This window comes from Daucus carota, chromosome 8 (genome assembly GCF_001625215.2).
Source record: "Daucus carota subsp. sativus chromosome 8, DH1 v3.0, whole genome shotgun sequence".
Taxonomy (NCBI): Eukaryota; Viridiplantae; Streptophyta; class Magnoliopsida; order Apiales; family Apiaceae; genus Daucus; species Daucus carota.
The window spans coordinates 23952218-23974067 of NC_030388.2; the positions used below are offsets into that span (position 1 = coordinate 23952218).

At 33.1% G+C, this 21850-nt stretch overlaps 2 protein-coding genes across 4 annotated transcripts; both read right to left on the minus strand.

Moving 5' to 3' along the window:
* Positions 1-1091: 1091 nt before the first annotated feature.
* On the minus strand, positions 1092-11166 carry LOC108199559 (integrin-linked protein kinase 1-like). Of its 3 annotated transcripts, XM_017367432.2 has the most exons (12): positions 10536-11166; positions 10373-10447; positions 10189-10293; positions 9268-9353; positions 6893-7013; positions 6264-6343; positions 5983-6045; positions 5761-5879; positions 4120-4205; positions 3626-3750; positions 2514-2642; positions 1092-1371 (listed from the first exon to the last, which is right to left on the minus strand). In XM_017367432.2, exons 1-12 carry the CDS (start codon positions 10944-10946, stop codon positions 1365-1367), a joined length of 1407 nt encoding a protein of 468 aa, XP_017222921.1. In that variant the 5' UTR covers positions 10947-11166; the 3' UTR covers positions 1092-1364. The 3 variants fall into 3 exon arrangements, 2 of the variants coding, with proteins under 2 accessions (XP_017222921.1, XP_017222922.1); XR_010286262.1 differs by lacking the exon at positions 3626-3750 and having other exon boundaries at positions 1231-1371; positions 10536-11144; XM_017367433.2 differs by lacking the exon at positions 1092-1371 and having other exon boundaries at positions 2510-2642; positions 10536-11144.
* A 2346-nt stretch (positions 11167-13512) lies between these two features.
* On the minus strand, positions 13513-16316 carry LOC108197590 (2-alkenal reductase (NADP(+)-dependent)). Its single transcript, XM_017365243.2, has 5 exons — positions 16022-16316; positions 15293-15476; positions 14763-14929; positions 14575-14657; positions 13513-14031 (listed from the first exon to the last, which is right to left on the minus strand). The coding sequence occupies exons 1-5, from the start codon at positions 16244-16246 to the stop codon at positions 13653-13655; spliced, it is 1038 nt and encodes a 345-aa protein (XP_017220732.1). The 5' UTR covers positions 16247-16316; the 3' UTR covers positions 13513-13652.
* Between the last annotated feature and the right edge of the window lie 5534 nt (positions 16317-21850).

The following is a 21850-nucleotide window of genomic DNA, read 5'->3' on the forward strand; positions in this document are numbered from 1 at the left end:
ATTTATATAAAAAGTTTAATTTTATTTATAATAGTCAACGAACTTATAAAAGATAAATAGTGCATTCAAAATATATAAAATAATGTAAGTTTTAATACAGTTATATTTATTAGTTATTTTTTTCCCAAAGATAATTTTTTTGAAATTATGTTATTTTGACATGAGAAAATTATAGCGGATATTTAAGAAAAAAGTTTCGATCTGAACCCTTGAAATATAGATCTGAGATGAACTGTCCCGGATTACCAATTGTCGACCAGGACCCATATTCAAATATTCAGGCATGATCATGTTATGAAAAACATGGATAAGATTATATTATGAAAAATGGGTCCTGTTTCCCAGCAACAGCGTGTTAGATAAGGGTTATCTAATACACTGTACGGGGGCCGTTGGATTTATATTTCAAAAGCTCAGATCCAATCTTGGTTTTTAATGTATCCGTGCATATTTTCCGCGGAAGGGAAAATTCCCTATCCGCGGAAGGAAGTTTTCCCTTATCCGTGGATATTTATAGCGGATACATTAAAATCTCAGATTGGATCTGGGACTTCGAAATATAGATCTAACGACCCCATACAGTGTGTTAGATAACCCTTATCTAGCACGTGGTTGCCGGGGAATATGACCCATGAAAAATAATATGAGACTATTCGCAGGTATTTGAGTACTCTTTCGAATTCAATAGCCGCCAAATTTAGAAGGTTTTTGAGTTGGATAAAACAAAACACTGATCCTCCGAGTCGAATGACATCCGCAGGGACTTGATCGCATCTAGAGTTGAAAAAGTTTATCTCCATCGCATCTAGAGTCGAAAAGTTTATATCCGAACTTTGTATATATAAACGATACTATTAGCTTGAAAATATAGGTTGAAAGAGTGTAAGTTGCTAACTCGCCATGCCGGTGCAAGGCTAGCTATATAAAAGATCAAGTTTTAATATTGATGCAACACTCTCAGATGAGTGTGAAAAGTCAAAATAGGGCATTTGACTCGAGAGAGTATGAACTTGTGAAACCACCGATCTCAACTCTCAAGGTAGAGCAGTATGCAGATCTTTCTGGAATGCTAATTATGGATGAAAAGGGAAGAAAGCAAAACTATTTTCTCTATTGTTAATTCCTTGAAAATGAAAATTTGTGCACACATTCTATACATACAGATCTGTTCCAGCTCCCAGGGAAAATTGACAACAAAGGAACCATATTTTGGTCCCAAGATCATAAAGACTAGCTCTCCAAGATTGTATCAGGTTCCGAAATCCCTTATTGGCCTTCTCATTGGCCTTCTCAATCAAAAAAACATGAAACATGAAGCTGTACAACAGAACCACTCTTTTTCTTCCAACATTGTGTTGCATCTTTCATAACCTACAACAAAATGATTGGTGTTTTCATAGTCAGCTAATTTGATTGGTGTGCTTGTCGAAAGATGAAAACTGTAAAAGGATACACAGATTCGGATTACTTAATACAAGCCAAAGCTGCATTAGTTTGATAGTAACAAACACATATAGTGTGGCTCACTTTTCCTAGATGCAGATTGCAGGACAATACAAATTGATATATTAGTTTCTCGTTCAGTATCAATCCTATGGAACAATAACATCCGCGTACACCGGTGAACAATATATAGTTTTACAAATTAACAAGGTCATCGAAGATGATACTTGAAAAGAAGTAAATAAAAATGACAAGAAAATTGGAAAATGGAAATTGGAAGTTGAAAATTGACATAAAAACGGTGCGCACAGGTTTTGCCCAAGATACAATTCTAATGTTTTACAGGATTTGCAAATAGAGTGTACTAAGTTCACATGAGACACTGAGAATGTGGCTAAAACAGGGTTACCATGTACAAAAGCTAACAATTATATGAAGTTGCTATATACACATTTACTAGTATGTATTATTTTCTGCTCACACAGTTTTTTATTCCCTGCAAACTTGCAATAGTTTTCAAAGCTTTCCCTTGTGTCCTACCAATTGACACAAGTATTCTTACTTGAATGCCACTCTTTTTATCACTTTATGTGTTGCTGTTGTTATTAAATAGCAATCAAGTTGTAGTTTTTTGTTTATGGTTCTTTTGGCAATAAACACCTTGTTATATCTATCAAATTAATAGATATTCGAAAGCTGCTGCCTACAGGCAAGCATTACCACTCAAACACAGAATTTCTGTTTTTCCATTGTCCAACATGCAAACAAATCCCGATAGCTGGAGGTGATTCCAAATTGCTGTGATTGTAAAATATGACAAATCTGTACATCACAGACCACTTTCAAGAGCTAAATATAAGATTAACTATCATTTTATAGATCACACATACAACTTGCCTAAATCTTTAGGTTACCAACTTGAATATAACTGTTTATGTCTTTTTTTTTCGTGTGACTTTATTATATTTATTACCATGCAACTTCTGGCCCCTGTTTTGTGATTCATCCATTAATAAGTGGTTCACCAACTAATAAGTAACAATACAGAAAAAAAAAGATCATGTGTTTACCAAGGGAGTTTGAAGGTGTCCTTCCATCCTTGTTTGCTGCAGTTCAATATTACTTTGTCCAACTTTGAAATAACATCTGAGAAGGTAGGCCTTAAATCATATTGGGGATTCCAGCATTCCTCGATTAATCTACATTGCTCGTGAAAATACATTTAAATGAGAAGACAATACAACTCCCAAAAGATACGCAATGCAGGCAATGCAGATACTAAGAAATGAAGAATTAGTCTTGCATATCTTCAAATAAATACCATATGCTCATGATAATATGCCATCAAATAAAATTATAAAAGTAATTACTAGCAATCCTAAAAATGTGCACACAAACAACTCAGCATAAAAAGGGTACCGACCATTTTCCTGAACTAATCAGGTGTTCCCAAGCTTGCAGTTGCCTTATGTTTAAAGGAGTACTAGTCAAAAGAGCTATTCAGCTTTAGTTATCTATATATTTTTTTTAAACTCCATCTTTTGTTGTTTGCATGGTTAAATGGTTTTAAACAAATGTGATTATTTATTTTCCTTGGCTAAATCTATGTGTTTGAGTGATTTTCATTAAGTTCCACAAGCTACCTATCCATTTATTTGTAAGGGTCATTTTTTTCCGGCTAAACCTAACATATAGATAGAAGGGCCAATCAAGTAACTTAAATATCTTTTATTGACGTCATTATTACTAGTAAAACTAATTTCACCAAGTCATAAACTGAATGATGTTTGACAATGGGTTTAGCTGAGATGTATACTGAATTGACATCTTTGTGACATTAAGACATTAAGAAGTAGGAACCAAAGAAATAGTAGTAGTTACACGATTCCAAATTTGAAATAAAGGGAAAACATAAACATCGTATTAAAACCATGCCAAACAATTCACCGTCTACCATCATTCTACTTTAAAGAATCCAATTTCCCTCTAATGCCACAATATGATTTTCATAATGATCAAAAAGTCTTAAAAAAAAACAGAATACGGAATATTACTGCTGGCACAACGTTTTTGACATTTAAGGTTTGAGCTAGCATAATTAAGCAATGGCATTTTGTTACCAAGACAACATACTTTATTACTTGACTTTCAAGATGTAGACATTACATAGAAAGTAGCTTACTCTTTTAGCTCCGGAGGATAAGATTTTGATTTTTGCTTAATTGTGGGTCTTTTTCCATCCACACACATTAACCTCACAGCTTCTTGTGGAGGCTTGGGATGAAATGGTTGGACTCCTTCCATCATCTGAATCATATCACCATATCATGTGATTGAAATTACTCCAGAGTCTTATAGTTTTTAATTGTATAATCTTAAGAAAGCATTAATATTCCAGAAAAAAGAATGGGTCGCGAAACCATGACAGAAAAGAATCAGGTATTTTCAACAGAGGTTGAGCTTCATGTCACAACAAACTGTAGCAAAAACATTTTCGATTAAGCTAATGATTTTGGCTAATTAATAATCGAACTAACACACACACAAAAAAAATGTTTGCAAGACAGTATGCACCTGACAGTGACAGGGATCCACGTATAATGAATATATAAAAAATTCTAGGGAAATAATACTGCAGTAAGAATGAAGTGAATGAGAAAGGAATAGAAGTTATACCTCATAAATGATAAGAGCAAAAGAGTAAACATCTGCTCGTTTCTCAAATATGTTACCATTGTAGATCTCAGGTGCCACATATAAATCTACAAGCAACAACATAATAATAAGTCAGGCTGCATGCTATATAGACAAAACATATTATTTGCTTTGCATTCACTTATGGGTGCGGTTCTTGGGTATATCTTACTATGTAAATACACACACACATATATAACATGAGTAAAACTCTGGTGAAAACTCTTTTAGACTACAAACCCGAAACTAGTAACATTTTTATATAACTATTGTATTAAAATAAAGTTTAAACCTAGTGTGTAATAGATTTTTTAATTATAATTCTGCAAATTTTATAGCTTCACAACATTATATACATATTTTTTGGATCTGAAACTTTTTTATAATATAGTTTTGCAATCTTAAATTATTTTTATCATGGTTCTGCGAGATTTAATTAGGGTTTTACAATAGATTTATGAAGGTTCTGCATAAATTTAATACAATGCTGTGGTCTAGTAGATTAAATAATAAAACTTAATGGCAATCTATTTCCTTTACTTTAGCATAAATTATAAAATATATATCCTTTATTTTAGCATAAATTATAAAATATACAAAAATAGTTATATAAATATAATCCAATCCAAAGGATAAGAATGAAAGTTTCAGGTTTTCGTGAAAAGAATGGTTTTCTTCAGCTAGGCTATATAACATAGTGGGACTCTGGTATGTACAAAATCCTTGCTTGGCCTACTAGGATCAATTGACTTTCAGATATTGTGCCATGTTAACCACCTTCTTTACCTATCTCAATAGCAGGTGATGTATCAATGGCTCTCCTCCCAGCTGGCGCAATAGGAATACAAAGTCCAAAATATGTTATAACTTAAATTAAAAAAAAATCCAAACTTTCCATTTAATGTAGTAACCTGCCTCACACTGTTCTCTCCCAGGTTAAAAAAATGAGAGAGAAGGGCAGAGGAAGTCATGTAAATTTTCTCTCATAGTCATGTTGCTAAGTTGTTTTAGAAGAGAAGAGAAAACTATCAACAAAGTCTCCCTAAAATTTTCCTCCCATTTTTGGGATAATTTAAAAGAGATCCTCTTACATTTTTATTAGTACTTCCATCTTCTCCTAAAAATCTTGGGAGCACCCTATATAAATTCTATTGATCCTCTCCCCACTCTTATTTCTAATTCTCTTCTCTAACCGCAAACTTAGGAGCAAAGTCTTAGCTGTTAGCACAAACCTGCAGTAATTTATTAAAGTTGCATTACTAAAAGATGAAGAGGAACGTTCCATAATTTTCAATAATGGTGCCATCATATATTTATAAGTTGTACATTCAATGATTAATACAAACCATTATGTGATACGAAATGACATCTGTGGGAAAGTGCACTGGGAAAATGGTGTCCAATGATTTCAACTTGGAAGTTTGCACTTCAAATCATGTTCATAACTCTCAAGTGACTATATAACTTCTCTTCTGATTTTAAGATTGATCACTACAAGCTATAGATACTACCATGCCATACATCTTACAATACTTCACCCTAATCATGTACCGCATTTGATTTCAATTGCACCAAATTGTTTCTCCAGTAGATTACCCTATCTCAATAATAAAAACACCTTACTTGAATGATCAATGATCCCTGGATGCAATAGTTTTGCTCTGTCTGGAGATATTGTTGACATCCTCAATACACCGAATCCTGCAATCTTCAATTGACCTCCACTATCCAGCAATATATTTCTGGCACCTTAGTGAAAGTTCTCAAATTAAGTGCAGTCCATCTTAACAACATTACTCACTTAAAAATTCTATAAATGTCAAAATAATGCATTTAGTTCATTACTTTGGCTTTAAATCGCAATGAATGACTGGATCTGGTTTACATTCATGAAGATAATTCATGCCCCTGATCAACAAGAAAAAAGGTAAGATCAAATACTAGAAATTGAAATATAGGAAGCCCATAATAGAACCTTAAAAGACCAGCAGAAACAGAAACTATTGTATATAGGATAGAAGGTAATATAGGAGTAACACATAGTGATAAAGAGCACAAGGAAAAATTGATCCATACAATGATGTTACAAAAAACTTAAATGTATATGAATCATTATTTTTACTTGCCTAGCAATATCAAGAGCGAATCTGAGAGTTTTTGATAGAGGAAGGCGCCCCTTTTTATGAAGATAAGTTTCCAAGTCACCCTGAAAATTCGCCGTCGGGTTAAAACAATATTTATACATGTTACAATAATCAAGATGATATATTTCTAAGAAAAAAATGACATATATTGTCACATTGTAGCTTGTGTACAAGGAAGTATAATACTTTGAACAAACTGATAACTTTCACCAACTATATTCATGTTATGTAGTCCAGATTAGTGGGGTAATGCTTTGTCCATCTTTATGTCGTGAACTTGTACTAGATAACATTAGAAGAAAGTTAGCATAAACATCTGGGTGTGTATATTTCTTAATCTTTTGATTATAATAGAATTCAATAATTAGTGTAGTCATTCGTACTTCTAAAATAAAAAATTCATTGAAATGTGGAAGTAGGTGTTTATAATTGTGTCCATCAGCCTTAAAATTTTAAGTGTATTGAATTCAATTCAACACATTAAATTTCCAATATATGAGGGCTGTCATCCCTGCTGTTCACTATACATATTCAGCTCTTTTAACGTCCACTGGGGATATAAATTAAAGTCTATTATCCTTAAAAGTGTATAGTTAGACAGACCCACTTACCCTTGTATGATACTCTGAAACGATCATCATGGGAACATTCTGGGTGACAGCTCCAACAAACTGAATCACATTTGGATGCCTAACCTTTTCTAACAATGTTAACTCATTTTTGAAAGCATTTCTGCACGTAAGGAGATATAGAGTTGGTCACATAAACACTAAAACATCAGATAAGAAAATTATTTTCTATGGTACAATCATTATTTACAAAGCAAATGTAGAGATATAAATCTCTGTTCCTAAATGATCAACTTGATGTGCAGAAACAAAATTTGATATCTACAAGCACAGGTTCACCTCTATCACATTACTAATTATAAAGATAAGCATTTCACTACCAATAAAGAGGCTGGTGATCTCTTCATATAACACCTTTTTAAAGCCGTTCAAGCTATCAAAATTGAAGATAGTAATGTGCGTGTATCGCTGGAGCCGAGGTCTATAACATAAAATGAGAGCAATAATAGTATTCTAGTACATTGTATAACCAAAAGTTAGTGTTCCTTACATTCTCCTCGCAGAATAAGGGATGGCTACAGTTTCTAATTTTGTGGTCTTACGAATTCAAAGCATAAACTAGAGGTCACCAATATCTCAGAAGAAGCTTTATTCAATCTAATTTTCTCCCGCAAAATCTAAGTGGTTGTTTGACTACATACGGGTATTACCTTCCTTTGAAACTAATTCGTTCAAAACTTCCTAGGAAGACAAAAAATGTGTTCAGTTGACATGCAGGAATTTAAATTCATGGGAGGTGCAACTGAGCAAGAGGGGGTTGGTAAGAAACTTCGTAGGTTAACTGGGTATCCGAATTTCCAAGAAAGTTATAGTTCCTCTGTTTCTGTAATAAACAAGTAGACCATTGTGTACTTTCCAGGAAACTATAGTTTCTGGGTATTAACATGTTAACAAAGGACTACTAATTGTTGCAAAAAATACGTATAAGCTTGAATAGTAGAACTATACAATATATATTTAAACATGTGTATCTACAGTCTTCCTTCTATTACCAGGAGTACCAACAGTGTATTGCATTTAGGCCATTGAGATGCTTACTGAACAGGTAATTTTATAGTAATTAAAATTTTCTTTATACCTCGGAATCAGCGAGGATACTAATCGAAACAGCATGTACTACATGGTGGACAAGCTATAGAGCATGTATAGGTAAAGTGAGATGTCAAGGGGCAGAGTTGTTTGGACTTGAGACATATTATATGGTATACAGATGAGAACCTTTATACTTAGTACAACGAGTCTTCTACTGCTTGGGCACATTAAAATAAAGTATGGTAGCAAAACGAGTAAAGTAGGACTATTAATTAGAACTTGAATCCTACAAGAATAAGGTCGGTTATGCATTGCCCTCATATATGTTTTTCGATTGTGTTTAGGAACATGAGATTCATTTCAGATAAAGGATTTCAGATGACATGAATTAAGTAGTCATTTCAAAATTTATAATTTTATGCTTGAATTCGTAAGACGTGGAATTCAATCAAATTAAAATTGCTTTGTTATCCAAATCCAATCTTCAAATGAATTTCAAGTTCCCAAACAAGCCATTAGGGGATTGTCCTAGTAAGAGGAGTGCTGTTTGAGGTAGAAGGTTGGATAAAGGCGGGTGGATTGGAATCTGTACATATTGGTAGCTACTGGGCCATGGGAGAAGAAACGCTCAACAGGGACATAACAAACTGAGGAGAGTATGTTATCAAATTAATCTTTATAAGTATCAAAGCTTTACCATAGATTTTGTATCTAGAGACAGCACATAGCATCTTGCTCTTCTCTTTCTAAAGGTAGTTTCGGAGGCCCAAAATCCTTGGATTTCTTGCAATATGATTTGTAGGTTGAAAGCCTTGGCTTGTACATTTTTAAGAGTAAATATAACATCAAAAGATTTTCATGTAAAAATATCATGCAGTATTGTTTAAATGGAGCGTATTGAATATTGCTGAAGAACAGGCTGGTGCAATTGCCAATTCAAAGCAGAGAATCACACATTTATCATTTCTAAGTATAAAAGTTTCTTTTCCAAATATGATATCTCAATTTCAGAACCAGATCGTAATGTGTGTGATGAGAAAGTAAAATAAATGTAGTCAATTTGGAGGAGACATGACTAAGAAGAAGAATCATTTGTTCCCAACAATTTATCACATCAGATATGCATACATCAACACATGCTAATTAGCAAAAAACAAAGAGAAGAATTCTACAAGCAGAAAAAGCATAAATATAGTGTAATACTCTAATATCTTGAATTGCCAATAAGGACGTTTTTCCCTTTTAAGTAGTGTGGTCACAAATGTAAGAAAATGACTTGTTTTTATTTAAATGAATAATTGAGAAGAGAGAAAAAAGACACTAACATGCATTCAGGGTCTGAATAGCTCTCTTTGTCAAGTATCTTTACAGAGACTTTTGTGCCATTCCATTTGGCAAGCTGGTATGTTCCCTGGAATTTGACAAATATCTAGTTATATAGTTGTACTGGTTGCAGTAGGCCATGCAAAATACAGAGGAATAACTGGATGCTAGGGGGAAGCATGGTGCAACAATAGGAGGATGAATGGATGACAATATTATCTATTTTATCATGTGTTTTGGTGACAAGAATCAGTGTATGCAATATATTTAAGCCATAATATGCACCAAACAGACACATCTGACAATTATGTTATTCATGATGGGACTGAAGTTGCACAAAATTGACAATATATAAAAATATGCAAACCAGTTATGACATGATCAACAATTAGTATACATAAAAAATGAACGCAGACGTAACAAATTAATATGGAAAACCATATAAGAATATACCACAAACTAGTTATTACCGATGCTGGCAGTTGACAAGTGTACTCGGTTATTAATGACTCTTACAAGTCAGAACTTATATAAGTGAAGCATCTGGGTTTTTAGCAAATATAATTAAGTTCAAGATATCCATCACGGATCGCCAGTACACTAGAAAAAATTCTTTGCAGTTTTTAAGTTACTAAGAGGACTTCATAAGTGAAATCTCTCAGTACTGCATACATTCTATCTAATCCAAGTCAAGTGATGTTGGCTATGAAAGTTAAATGCTAAGAATAAAAGATTGCACAGCACAAAAAGGTGAGCATACACATCCAGTATGACAACTGCACAAAACAGAGGGGGAAACATAATGCTGGCACTGAAACCAGTACTACAATCACGGAAAGTCGGAAACTAGCACAAATTTGGTCTAGAGGATTCATGGTGTTGACAAGACAACAATACTTCTAGACGAAGTAGAGGAAACATACCTTAGAGATACCATCACTCTTGCGAACCTGAAGCTCCAGGGGATTGAGCTCATACTCCGGCACTTCTCGAGGATTTGCAACTGTCATCGGAGTTTTCCTGGTTCTCTACGAAAATTACAAAATAATTGATGATTATCTTCAAAGCAATAAGCAATTGCGTGATATAAAGAAAGTGTTATTATACCGGAGTTCTCGCTCCGCGTGCTTTCAAGATATTGTAAACCTCAACGTTCCCATAGTACTTTGCATCAGCTGCCGCCTGTATTCATATCAGTAGCTAAGAAAATTAAAAATTAAAATAAAACAAAATTGTGAATTGATAGAGAAAAAGAAGAAGAAAAAATTACCGTACTGCCCCAACGATCACGAGCATCGATATTTGCTTTGCGAGAGAGCAGGATTTCAACGACATGATTATGACCTTCACAAGCAGCGATATGCAACGCCGTCCGGCCGTCCAAATCGATACTATTAACATCGACGCCGTCGTCAAGCAACTCCAAGACGCCTTCCACGTCACCTCTACTGGCCATAAACAACAGCTGCATCGTGGAATCGAGATTCTCCGGCACGCTCAACTCGTCGTCGACTCCGGTCCTCCGAATCGGATCCAGCGACGACTGGCGGCCGAAGCTGAATCGCAGCGTCCTGACGCGAGGATCCAGCGAGTTCTGCCGCTTGAAGCTCAGCCTCATCACGTTCTTCAACGAGCCCGTGGAGAATTGGCGGGAGATCCCGCGCTTCAGTTGCTGCGCCATGCTTGATCACGGAACCCTAGAATGGAAGAATATTTGGGCAATGAAGCTAGTTATGACTTATGATTGTGGGAGAGAGTGTTGAATCATGCTGACTGAGAGAGAGAGAGAGAGAGCGCGAGAGAGAGAAAGAGAGATTATGAGAGTAGAAGAGAGATTATTGAATCTGCGGTTTAATTTTGGCTGGATTTCCGGGCCACTCGTTTAGCGCCACTTGAAGTGTGACTTTTATGTGTGGGGCACCTATAAATATAATTGCAAATGCTAGTAGTAGTAAATACAGTAATGGACAAGCACGTGAGCTTCGTTTTTCTATTCACAACTTGTCTTATTTGGAGTCATTTTAAAGTTAGGTCAGCTTCAATTATCAAATGATCATATCACTCGTTTACTCTCGCCCCTTGTGCTGTTCACTTGTGAAAAATAACTAATCGTGTTTAGTTCTTTTTGCATTTTGATCAATCCATTTTGTCTTCTCATTCACTGTCAATACATTTCTCCGTAAAATTGGAAATAACAAGAACTCAATTGCGTATTTTTCATTTTATATTTCTTTTAAGTCACTTTTATAAAAATTGAGCTGATGTTTAGGGTCATGTTCAAAAAAAAATCATTAGAGAGAGAACTCATGAAACCCTTGTCTTATTTCTAGTATTAGTTAGGGTTCAGCAGCAGAACTTCACATGCAAAAAATGTTAATATCAATATATTATATATAATTAATATATTGCTTATATAAATGAAAGAACATTATTTTAATATATGCTAATGATCATATACGAATAAGTAAATACAAACCAAGAGAAACTAGGCTTATATGACATCACTCATCCCTAGATTTCATCGCCACCTCTATATATCACGAATCACCCCGGACCCATTTCCGACCTCACTCAATCCACCTCAGACCCACTAAGGCCTCGTTTGGTTGAGTGTAACCCAGCTGTGTAACCGTGAGTTCCTTGGAAGATGGATTAGTTACATCGTTTGGTTTTACAATTTTCAGAGAGTACCCAGTAACTTATACTTCCTGTGTGTTTAGGGTTACTGTAAAACACCGTAACTAAGTTACATAGGTTGTCCGTGGTTTTTTGGAGTTACATAATGCTGAACGTTTTCAATTTATTTTATTATATATTTTAGGATTAGTTGACCTGGTTTTAAGTTATCTTTAATTCTTTTTAGTGATTAATTTTATAGATTTTATTCTGTTAAATATAATTATGGAAATTGTTTTGTTATTACTTAATTAGTTAAAGTAAATTTTTATATATTTAAAAAAATATAGTTTATATGAAATTTTATTATTTTTATACTGGTTTATGTTTAAATTTTATATATCTTTAAAATATTTTACGATGGCAATGTAGTTTCAAATAATTATTATAGATATTTATATTTCTAATTTTTATATATAATATTTTAATAAAGTAATATCTTTAATTTTACACTATTTTATAATAAATATTAAATGTTATAAATAGAAATTTTAAATATATTTGTTTTTAAATTTTTTGTTTAACATATTATAATAGGCTGTAACTGCTTTCTTATATATATTTGTCTTAATAAAAATATTATTATACTTAAAAATGATTTTTTTAAATATTTGGTTAGATATTTTGAAAAATGAATAACAATATAATTTGTAACTACCCCTTATAAACCAAACGCGTGTTTTTGATAATCCTGGGAACCTAATCCCTGTAGCCTACTTACCAGGAACTCTGAGTTACTGTGTAACTCTAAATACTGATTAACAAACGAGGCCTAAAGCTTCACTAAGGCTCAGGACAGGATGTGAAAGGGTTTCAAACAAGCTCAAGAGCCAATACTCTACCCAATCCTTTCTTACTAGGTCCACCCCCGTTTACTAGGCCTTGTAAAGAGGTTCACCTCAGGGTCATTCTCGGGACCCACAAACCTCCTCGTAATATTTAATGCATTGGTTCACATTTAGGTTTATAGTGGAGTAAGACTCTTTTAATATATTTTTAAACATAATACCATGATTATACAATAATTCTTTAATTTGACATAAAAAATAATAAATACTTAATATATTAAATAATTTATCCTCTTTTCACTACTAGTAATATTAAACTGGTAAAGAATATAATATTATATATTAAATAAATACTTGATACATATAATACAAGATCAAAACTAATCAGTCTCTTATACATAATATAAGAGATATTAAATAAAATTAGTCATTTTACTATAAAAATATTAAGTTAAGTATTAATTAAAAATATTTATTAAAAATATTTTTTTTTGTTATTTATTAAAAATATTTTTTGTTATTGGCCGCCTACACCGCCTAGGCGGGATATTGGCTGCCTAGGACCGATTTTTAAAAAAAAAAGTCTAACTCGCCGTCTATAAACGAATTAGGACGTTTCGGTGCCGCCTAGCGCCTGGTCACCGTCTAGACGGCCCCCTAAACCGATTTTTAGAATACTGTTTTTGACCGTTAGATGATTTTTTTGCTTCTAATACTAGTAATTCCGTGGCTGGATAGTGTGCATTGGTCACTTAAGGCCGATTCCGTTTTCTGCGATAGAGATTTTCTTAAAACATTAAACTAAGCAAACTCACATTACAACCTCACATTTATAGTTTATTACATGAAGAGAATAAGTTGAAACAACAATTCGATTATTACTGTAGATAAATAAAATTCAGCATATACATTCTGAAAATGTGTCATTCGCGGGCAACCACAACCACTTGCTTTCCAACGTTACGACCAGAGAAAAGGCCAATCAGAGCTGCAGGGGCACTCTCAAGGCCTTCTGCTGTGTCTTCCAGGTACTTAATTTTCCCTTCCCTGATATATGGCAAGATCATTTCCAGAAACTTGGGATAGAGGTGGTAGTAATCGGTTACGAGAAATCCTTCTATACGGATCCTCTTATGCAAAATCTGCGTCAGATTGTACACTCCTTCAGGCTTTTCGAGGTTGTACTGTGAGATCATCCCACACGCAGCAATGCGTCCGTGAATTCTCATGTTGGCAAGTACTGCGTCGAGCATCTTTCCTCCAACATTCTCAAAGTAGATGTCGATGCCCTCTGGGAAGTACCTGATGAATGTAGCAGACGGAAGGCAACAGCATATTAGTTTCGCAATTCAAGGAATACAGAGGTGATCGCAATTAACAGGTAGAGTAAAGTATAAATTGGTGGTCGAACTTTATCCATTTTTTCATTTTGTTAACCAAAATTTCAAATTTGCAATGGGGTGGCCAAATGCTGTTTTAATTTATCAAAAGGTGGCTAATGGCCACTGCTTTGAAAGGAAATAGTTTTTTCTCAGGAAAGTGGTCATAGCCACTTTTTTGGAACATAAAAACAATGTTTAGCCTCCTATTTGTAAATTTGAAACTCTGGCCACTAAAATGCAAAAATGGATGAAGTTCAATAACCACTTTGCATTTTAGTCTTAACAGTTATGCATCAAAAGGTTCAGTTCTGAGTTTTGCAATGAATCAAGTTTATCGGCAATAAATTTCATCCTTAAAATGAAATTGTTCTTTGAATATAATTCTACAGGCTGAAATATTTTGATGGTTTTTACGCTTTATTGCTATAACCATTTCGTAACTCAAAGCTGAAAATATACTGACCTTTTCAATGCTGCAACCAGGTCTTCCTCTTCCTTGTAGTTAAAAGCCTCGTCGAACCCACATTCGTTCTTCAAAAGGTCAACCTTGAGAAAGCAAGAATTGAAGTTCGTTAATGGAGGGATTACTTGTTTTACATATATTTCTGAAAGGCATATGACCAGAATATGAAGACATTAGTAGGAACGAACCTTTTCTTTGCTTCCAGCACTTCCAACAACATAGCAGCCCAACAGCTTTGCGAATTGCCCAACAAGTTGACCAACTGCTCCAGATGCTGCTGAGATGAAAACAAACTCTCCTTTCTTTGGAGCACACACCTCGTAGAAACCAGCATACGCGCTCATACCAGTCATGCCTATACCGTGACAACAAATTGAGCAAGCAAAACTTTTTAGCTCTCTATGGAATCCGATATACCAACAACACAGATCATATTTGATCTACTGTCTTTCGATATCTAATATTTCTATAGGTTCTATATTTCCTTCTTTGTTTAATCAGAGGCCAGTCCAAATTTCAAGTCTCTCAAACACATTTAAAAACAGGGAAGTGAACATGATGACACAAACAACTAAGATACAACAAAGATTATTACATGAGTAACTATGATAATCAAGGTTAAATGCTAACATTTTCTTAAGATGCGTAATTTTCCAAAAGAGACATGTAAAATGAGACAGAGTAGTAACGAAGATACTCCAATAAGGTAGTTACCCACCTAGCAACCCTGTATAGTAGGAAAGAGGCACATCTGTGTGCTCAATCTTGAACAAACCATGTGCGTGCGCATTTGTAATCAGGCTGTACTCTTCCCATCCAGTTAATCCCCAGATCAGGTCCCCTTTCTTGAACTTCTCATCCCCTGAATCCAAAACCTTAGCCACCCCTAATCCCACAATAGGCTGCAAATCATCATTCAACAAAAGTCACGAAACTTACAGCAAACAGGCCTAGCACCCGTCTCGAATTATAAAGGATAAAAATCGAAAATGGCAGAATACAGATCTGGATTATTCTGAATACGATTGCAGAAAAAAACAGTTGACTAAAATTACATCTGCAGAAACCCTTTATCCTGATTAATTCAAAATGTGAATGAGACATTAACATATAGCTAATTATTTCGAAACAGTCAAGACTAAAATCATTATTCCAAAACAATAAAACATGGAGGTTAGACCAGACTTTTAATAAACATTTAAAAGTCTGCCGAGACTATAATCAAAGCTAGCAGCTCCTGGTTATGCCACTTCCCAATAAAGCAATTCCTCTAGATTATACAACTTGATATATATACAGGGTTAAATGGCTTAAACATAACTGATGCATATATATTATGTTCGACCGGAATTCCATCCGAGTTCGATCATGTTTAAGCGAATTTGATGCAGATAGATTTATGCATAATGAAAATTGTAGACATGTACTATTGCATGTATAAGGGTACCTGATCAGGAGTGAAGGATTCAACATAACGACCTTCATATTTACTCATACGAGAGCGCATGTAAGGATCGCAGGACAAATAAAGATTCTTGACGAGAATCACATTGGGACCCACTGGTACGTTGAGGTTTATTTTCGAAACTCTTGTGATCAAATCACTCTCTTTGGGAGAACCAGCCCCGATGTTATCTTTCAATACTATCTGCTTGTTATTCACTTCTGCCATCTCTATATAATGTTTAAGAACTTGATGTTTTCTCACTGTAAATTTGGTTTATGCTGTGTGTTTAAAACTTCAATTTGTTGATGGGTATTTATAAGGGGTATCATCGGACTAGTCAATGCTACACATAATATTATTTTAAATTAATCGTAATATAATTTATATTGAGTTAAAATATGCAGTATGGATCTATTAATAAAGTCGAAGTCTTCGCCTCAACCAGGCTGCTTCTCACTTCTCAAACCATCTTATATATTGATTCCTTCGATCAAAATGTTACTTAATTATTTTAATTATTTGATGTAGCCGATGATTATTACGGTCAAAGGAGAACTGCATAATTTGCTTAACTTTGTTAGGCTGCTCCATTTAATAAATAATGATAAACTCTTGAAATTAACTCTCAAGTGACGGCTGTTAAATAAATTCAAATATATATTACATCAAGCATTACGTTAGCTGTCCTCGATATAATAATAAAATAACACCTGGTAGATACTAGATAGTCCTTACTCTATCATTTTAATTTAAATACGAATTGACAATTTTAATATTTGAATAGATAATACTTCCTCCGTTTCAAATTAGATGTCCACTTCCAAAAAATCACACAGTTTAAGAAAAGTAGATGTTCACAAATTAATTGCATTGAATTACCATAACATGTGGAGTGAGATTGATCTAGGAAATATAAATAAGAGATATATGGAGTAGAAATGGCTTTGGAATATAATTTTACATTGAAAGTTGAAGTGAACAAACAAATTTGAAACATAATTTTTTTTCAAAGTGGACATGTAAATTGAAACGGAAGGAGTATTAATGAAATCGGTATCCGCTGTTTTCCCATTATTACTATATCCATCATTAATATTCTAAATATCATATCATTTATTAAAACTACATCGTATAGCATTCGGTCGAGATTAAAAGAAACGCTAATTTCCGTAGCGTTATGTTAGGATTAAAAAAACAGAACGTTATATCTTGGCATAGCGTTTTGTTGGGATATAATCTAGCGTTTTCGTCTCAAATTTGGATCATCTTTCAAACGATATCAGACACCATGTTATTAAATTTTATAATATTAAAATGTCACGCATTACGCGGAAGAATAATAATTCATATTTTTAACCAGATGCATGGCGAGAACGTGACTAAATACTAATCTTTGAAAGAAATTAAAATGACAGGAGGGGGCGGGTTGAATTTTAAATAGTCAACTATCAAAACTATTTATAAAATTATGGTGACATCAGGCGTGAGGTTTGAAACGTAGAGAAATAAACTAATCCAGGACCAAATTTGAAATTCATTGCAACATATTCATATGTGTGGTGTTTCAAATTTCTTACCATTTTTACATAGCTTTTAAAAAAAAAAACTAGTTCCGTGTATATTATGTGATATTATTATCAGGGTCATGTTCAAAAGATAACCAATGAACCATTAGACAGAGAACTCATAAAACTTTTATCTTATTTCTAGTTAGGGTTCTACAGCATAACTGCACGTGAAAAAAAGTGTTATTTATGTATTATATTCTGAAATTATTTCTGAACACACACAACGATGAAAAAAATGTCTTATTTATGTATTATATAATTTTAGTGGGTTCTTTTTTAAGCATTGGTTCTCTCTGAGCGCGACCCATTATTATCAATCTTAAATTTTGATAATCATATTTTATAACAAATCATTTATGATTCTAATTTGATATTGTTATATCTGATGATAATAGTCTGCTTAATTCAGTTTTGAAGAAAATTTTATTATCAATACATGTGATGACAAGCGAAGTGTTAGAGGCAGAAACGCTGAGATGTCTTACAGTAAAAACTCTATAAATTAATAACATCGAGATCGGAAAAAATTATTAATTAAAAGAGTTATTAATTTATTGATAATTTAATAATTATAAATCTAAGGAATTTTTAACCGATTATATTGTACATACCAAACAAAAAAACAAATTAATTTATGCCTCTTAGAATTACATTACAGCGAACCTTAAAACTCCGCGTAAATTAGTAATTACTATGTTTATGTGTATTGGAAATCAATAATGACTTTTGAATTACTGTACGATAAATGTAAATAAGATGAATAAATGTGTTCAATGTATAGTATTCTTAAGTAAGTTTCTTTGAATTATTAATTTATGATTTTCTTGGGACTAGAAATTATAAAAGGATCTTCCGAAAAATTATTATCTTATTATTTTATCGAGTTTTTCAATTTTTTACACTACCCAAGTCAGGATCGAACAAATTTATGATTTTAAAGAATTTATTAATTTACCGAGTAATTAATTTAAAGAGTTTCTACTGTATGTTAGGAGTTTTATGTGTTATTTGTCTGATAATTATATGTTTTTTTTTGAAAATATATATAGAGATAATTACAGTCGGGGTAAGTTATGGGGATAACAACAAGCTAATTTAAGTGACTGGTTTAAAAGATTTATTATTATTATTTAATTGTTTAATTTTTCTAGTATAAGTAATTTTTTTTTACGAAGTTGGTAAGGGATCAGGAAGTAAACCATTAGAATTAGGAGTCGAACATGATTAAAACGTCTTGTGCAATTTATTTTATTGGATATTACTGTTTCCGTTATTACATGCATAATAGCTTAATATAACTCATTGCTCAAGTCATTCTTAGGTACTATAGACTGGTTTAATAACTGTTGGTGTAAAATCCTGTGATTTTATTTATTTATTTAAATATTTTTATTTAATTAGTATTGTTATTATGAGTTAGATATTAGATTTAGATTGTTTGTATTTATATATTTAAATTTTAGTATTAATTGGAAGTTTCTAGAATTTATTTTCGTGTTAGTTATTTTGAATAATAAAGTAGAGAAGATTCTTTATTGATGGAAAGAAGTGTGGAATTATTTTCGAAAATTGAAATCTTTTTGAGAAGACCTTATATTTGGAAATTGGTTTATGAGGTGGAGAAAATTGTGACCCAAGTTTGGAAATTACTATTTGCAATTTAGTTTTATGTGCTATATAAGAATCCCTCTAGAATCCGAATAAGTCGTACAGTACTTTACGTGGACCAACTGTAACATCCCGACTTTTCGGAATATTAAAACTAAATCCAAAACTAAATTACAACGAATTTATTAATCTAAAATTCTATTACAAAGATGACTATTACAAAGGCGCAGCTAAAATCTATAAATCCACGTGTCAAACTTATCCGAAATCTCATATCATCGAACTCCAATTTCAATGCACATCAACTTGCTTTTAAATCAAACCTGAAAAACTGTAAGGGGTCGTTTGGTTCATGGAGTGGTATGGGGTTGGAATGAGGAATCGGGTTAAGATGGTATAGGGATGAAGTATCATTCTTGATATCATGTGTTTGGTTGAGTGATGGAATGAATAATATATTGAATTTAAATATTTTTAAATTATTATTTTTTATTGATGAAAAATAATTTTATAATTTTATTTTATCCAATTTTGAGTTGTTGATTTAATTTTGTGTCAAGCATTTGATGTAATTGTATATAAAATAAAAATAATTTTGATTCCTCATACCCATGTTCCATACCCACATCCCCCTAAGGTATCAAAAACCCATATCTTGGGGGTTTGAGGTATGGGTTTGGACGAATAAATTTTCCAACCAAACATCAAGTATGGGTTTGGAATGAACCAAACCCATACCTGATACCTGAAAACGCTGAACCAAACGACCCCTAAAAGGGGATGAGCTACACAGCTCAGCAAGTAACAATTTGACCAACAATTAATCTCGAAATCAGTGGGTGTTTTTATAAAACATTGTTCCTCAAAACAATAATAATTTTAAAAACACTTGTAAAAGCAAATCCAACCCACAGTTTATATTTTAAAAGCAAACATAATTTAAAACAGATCAGAAACAAAAATCTTATCAATACCACAGTCTTGCTCTACGGTCACACTTTCCCAGTGACCGGGATCTTATTCTTATTCTTTTGCCACACTTACCCAGTGACCGGGATCTAAAGTTCAATAATCACGCGCCCTTAGCAGGTATCTAAAGTTGCACACTTGTGCGCCTACTAAGGGTATCTAAGGCTAGTTACGGAACTATAGCGTAAATTACGAACGGGTTCGAAACGTAGAGACTGGGTCTTCAAAGATTCTCATGTCTTATATCTTATAAACTTCGAAAATATATTCTTATATCTTATAACAAAAATCCGAAATTCACAAAAATCTGAAATTTGCAAAATCAAAATCTTTTTCGAAAATAAAAGCAAGTCAAAAAGTACTTACCTCAAAGTCGACACTTAAAATCCGAAATTAATAACCCGAACAAAGCCTATACATTTAATTAATAAACAAAACATAATTAACTTATAGTACATCTTAAACAATAAAGAGCAAGTCACGTAACAAGTCTTAACAAAATCAAACTTTAACAAATAATAACAATTAACACATTTTCATTTATCGAATAAGATAAATTGTTAGGTCCTATATTTTCACTATATAGAATGATATAGTGATCACAATCTGTAACACAGTAAGACAATATAAGAGATCGAAAGCAGTAAACTCTTATATTCACAAAGCTTTAATAGTTACAAAAACTCTCTCAGTGATTTATATTCTATCACCAAGAGCTGCTAGGGTTCTTAACAATGTACTCGATAACTCAACTCATATAGAGTAACCCTAATCTGTGTTTATATAGACACAGTTACAAAATCAATCTCTGATTTGATATCCTATAAATCAGCTAATAAATCTATCAATCAAAGATTGCTCCAGTTTTCTGTTTAGTTTCCATAGTCAGCAAATCACTCCTCAGCTTCTATCCTTCCTTGAAGTATATCCGCTTCTGAGCTCTTTCCACGTGTAAACTCTGTCGAGTCTTGACTATGTAAACTCTGATCAGACTTTATCAAACTCTGTCAGACTTTACTAAACTCTGTCAGACTTTACTAAACTCTGATCAGCTTCTAGCTTAAACTCTGATGATTCCTGTTCTAAAACAAACTTTAAGAACATTAGCAGTAATCATCAATTATATCTAACAATCTCCCCCAACTTGTGCATACATTAATTATGTGCAAGTTAACAGATAATTGATGATGTCAAAACATTTAAGTCAAATGCAACAGAGTTTAACTATATAACAGAAAACTTTTAAAACTTACAGATACTTTATTCCTTAGCTGCATAGACACCATTTGCTGTCTTTAGATACCCTCTGAGGAGTTCTTTTTCAGCATCATCAAGCACTGTAATCATTTGTCTCTTGATCTCTCTCAATTCTGGATCTGAAACTCCAGTTTGATAAATTGCAGCTCTGAGATCATAGATCTTGTTCTTCTTCAAGTCTCTATCCAGCCTTATATTGTAAGCTTTATCAGACTCTTCATTGAATGCAAGAGTTCTGATTCCAGCTATTGTCACTATCTTTGCTGAATTTTTCTTCATCTCAACCAGCTTTCCCTGATGGTTAAAGTATTTAGGAATGAAAGGTCCAGCATTTTTATTTCCTGTAATACCCATCTTTCTTCTGATTTGATCTTTAAGCAGGTTGGAGATGTGTTGTCCTGACTTGTTTTTCACTTGAAATATGTGT

Excerpts from the sequence above, each read along its gene's own strand:
- LOC108197590 (XM_017365243.2), bottom strand. The coding sequence starts at position 16,246 with ATGGCAGAAGTGAATAACAAGCAGATAGTATTGAAAGATAACATCGGG. Across the intron at positions 14,930-15,292 it reads CTACTATACAGGGTTGCTAG|GCATGACTGGTATGAGCGCG; the intron begins GTGGGTAACTAC and ends GTCACGGTATAG. Across the intron at positions 14,658-14,762 it reads GTGCTGGAAGCAAAGAAAAG|GTTGACCTTTTGAAGAACGA; the intron begins GTTCGTTCCTAC and ends TGCTTTCTCAAG.
- LOC108199559 (XM_017367432.2), bottom strand. The coding sequence starts at position 10,946 with ATGGCGCAGCAACTGAAGCGCGGGATCTCCCGCCAATTCTCCACGGGC. Across the intron at positions 6,046-6,263 it reads TTCGCTCTTGATATTGCTAG|GGGCATGAATTATCTTCATG; the intron begins GCAAGTAAAAAT and ends CTTGTTGATCAG. Across the intron at positions 5,880-5,982 it reads CATTGCGATTTAAAGCCAAA|AAATATATTGCTGGATAGTG; the intron begins GTAATGAACTAA and ends CTAAGGTGCCAG.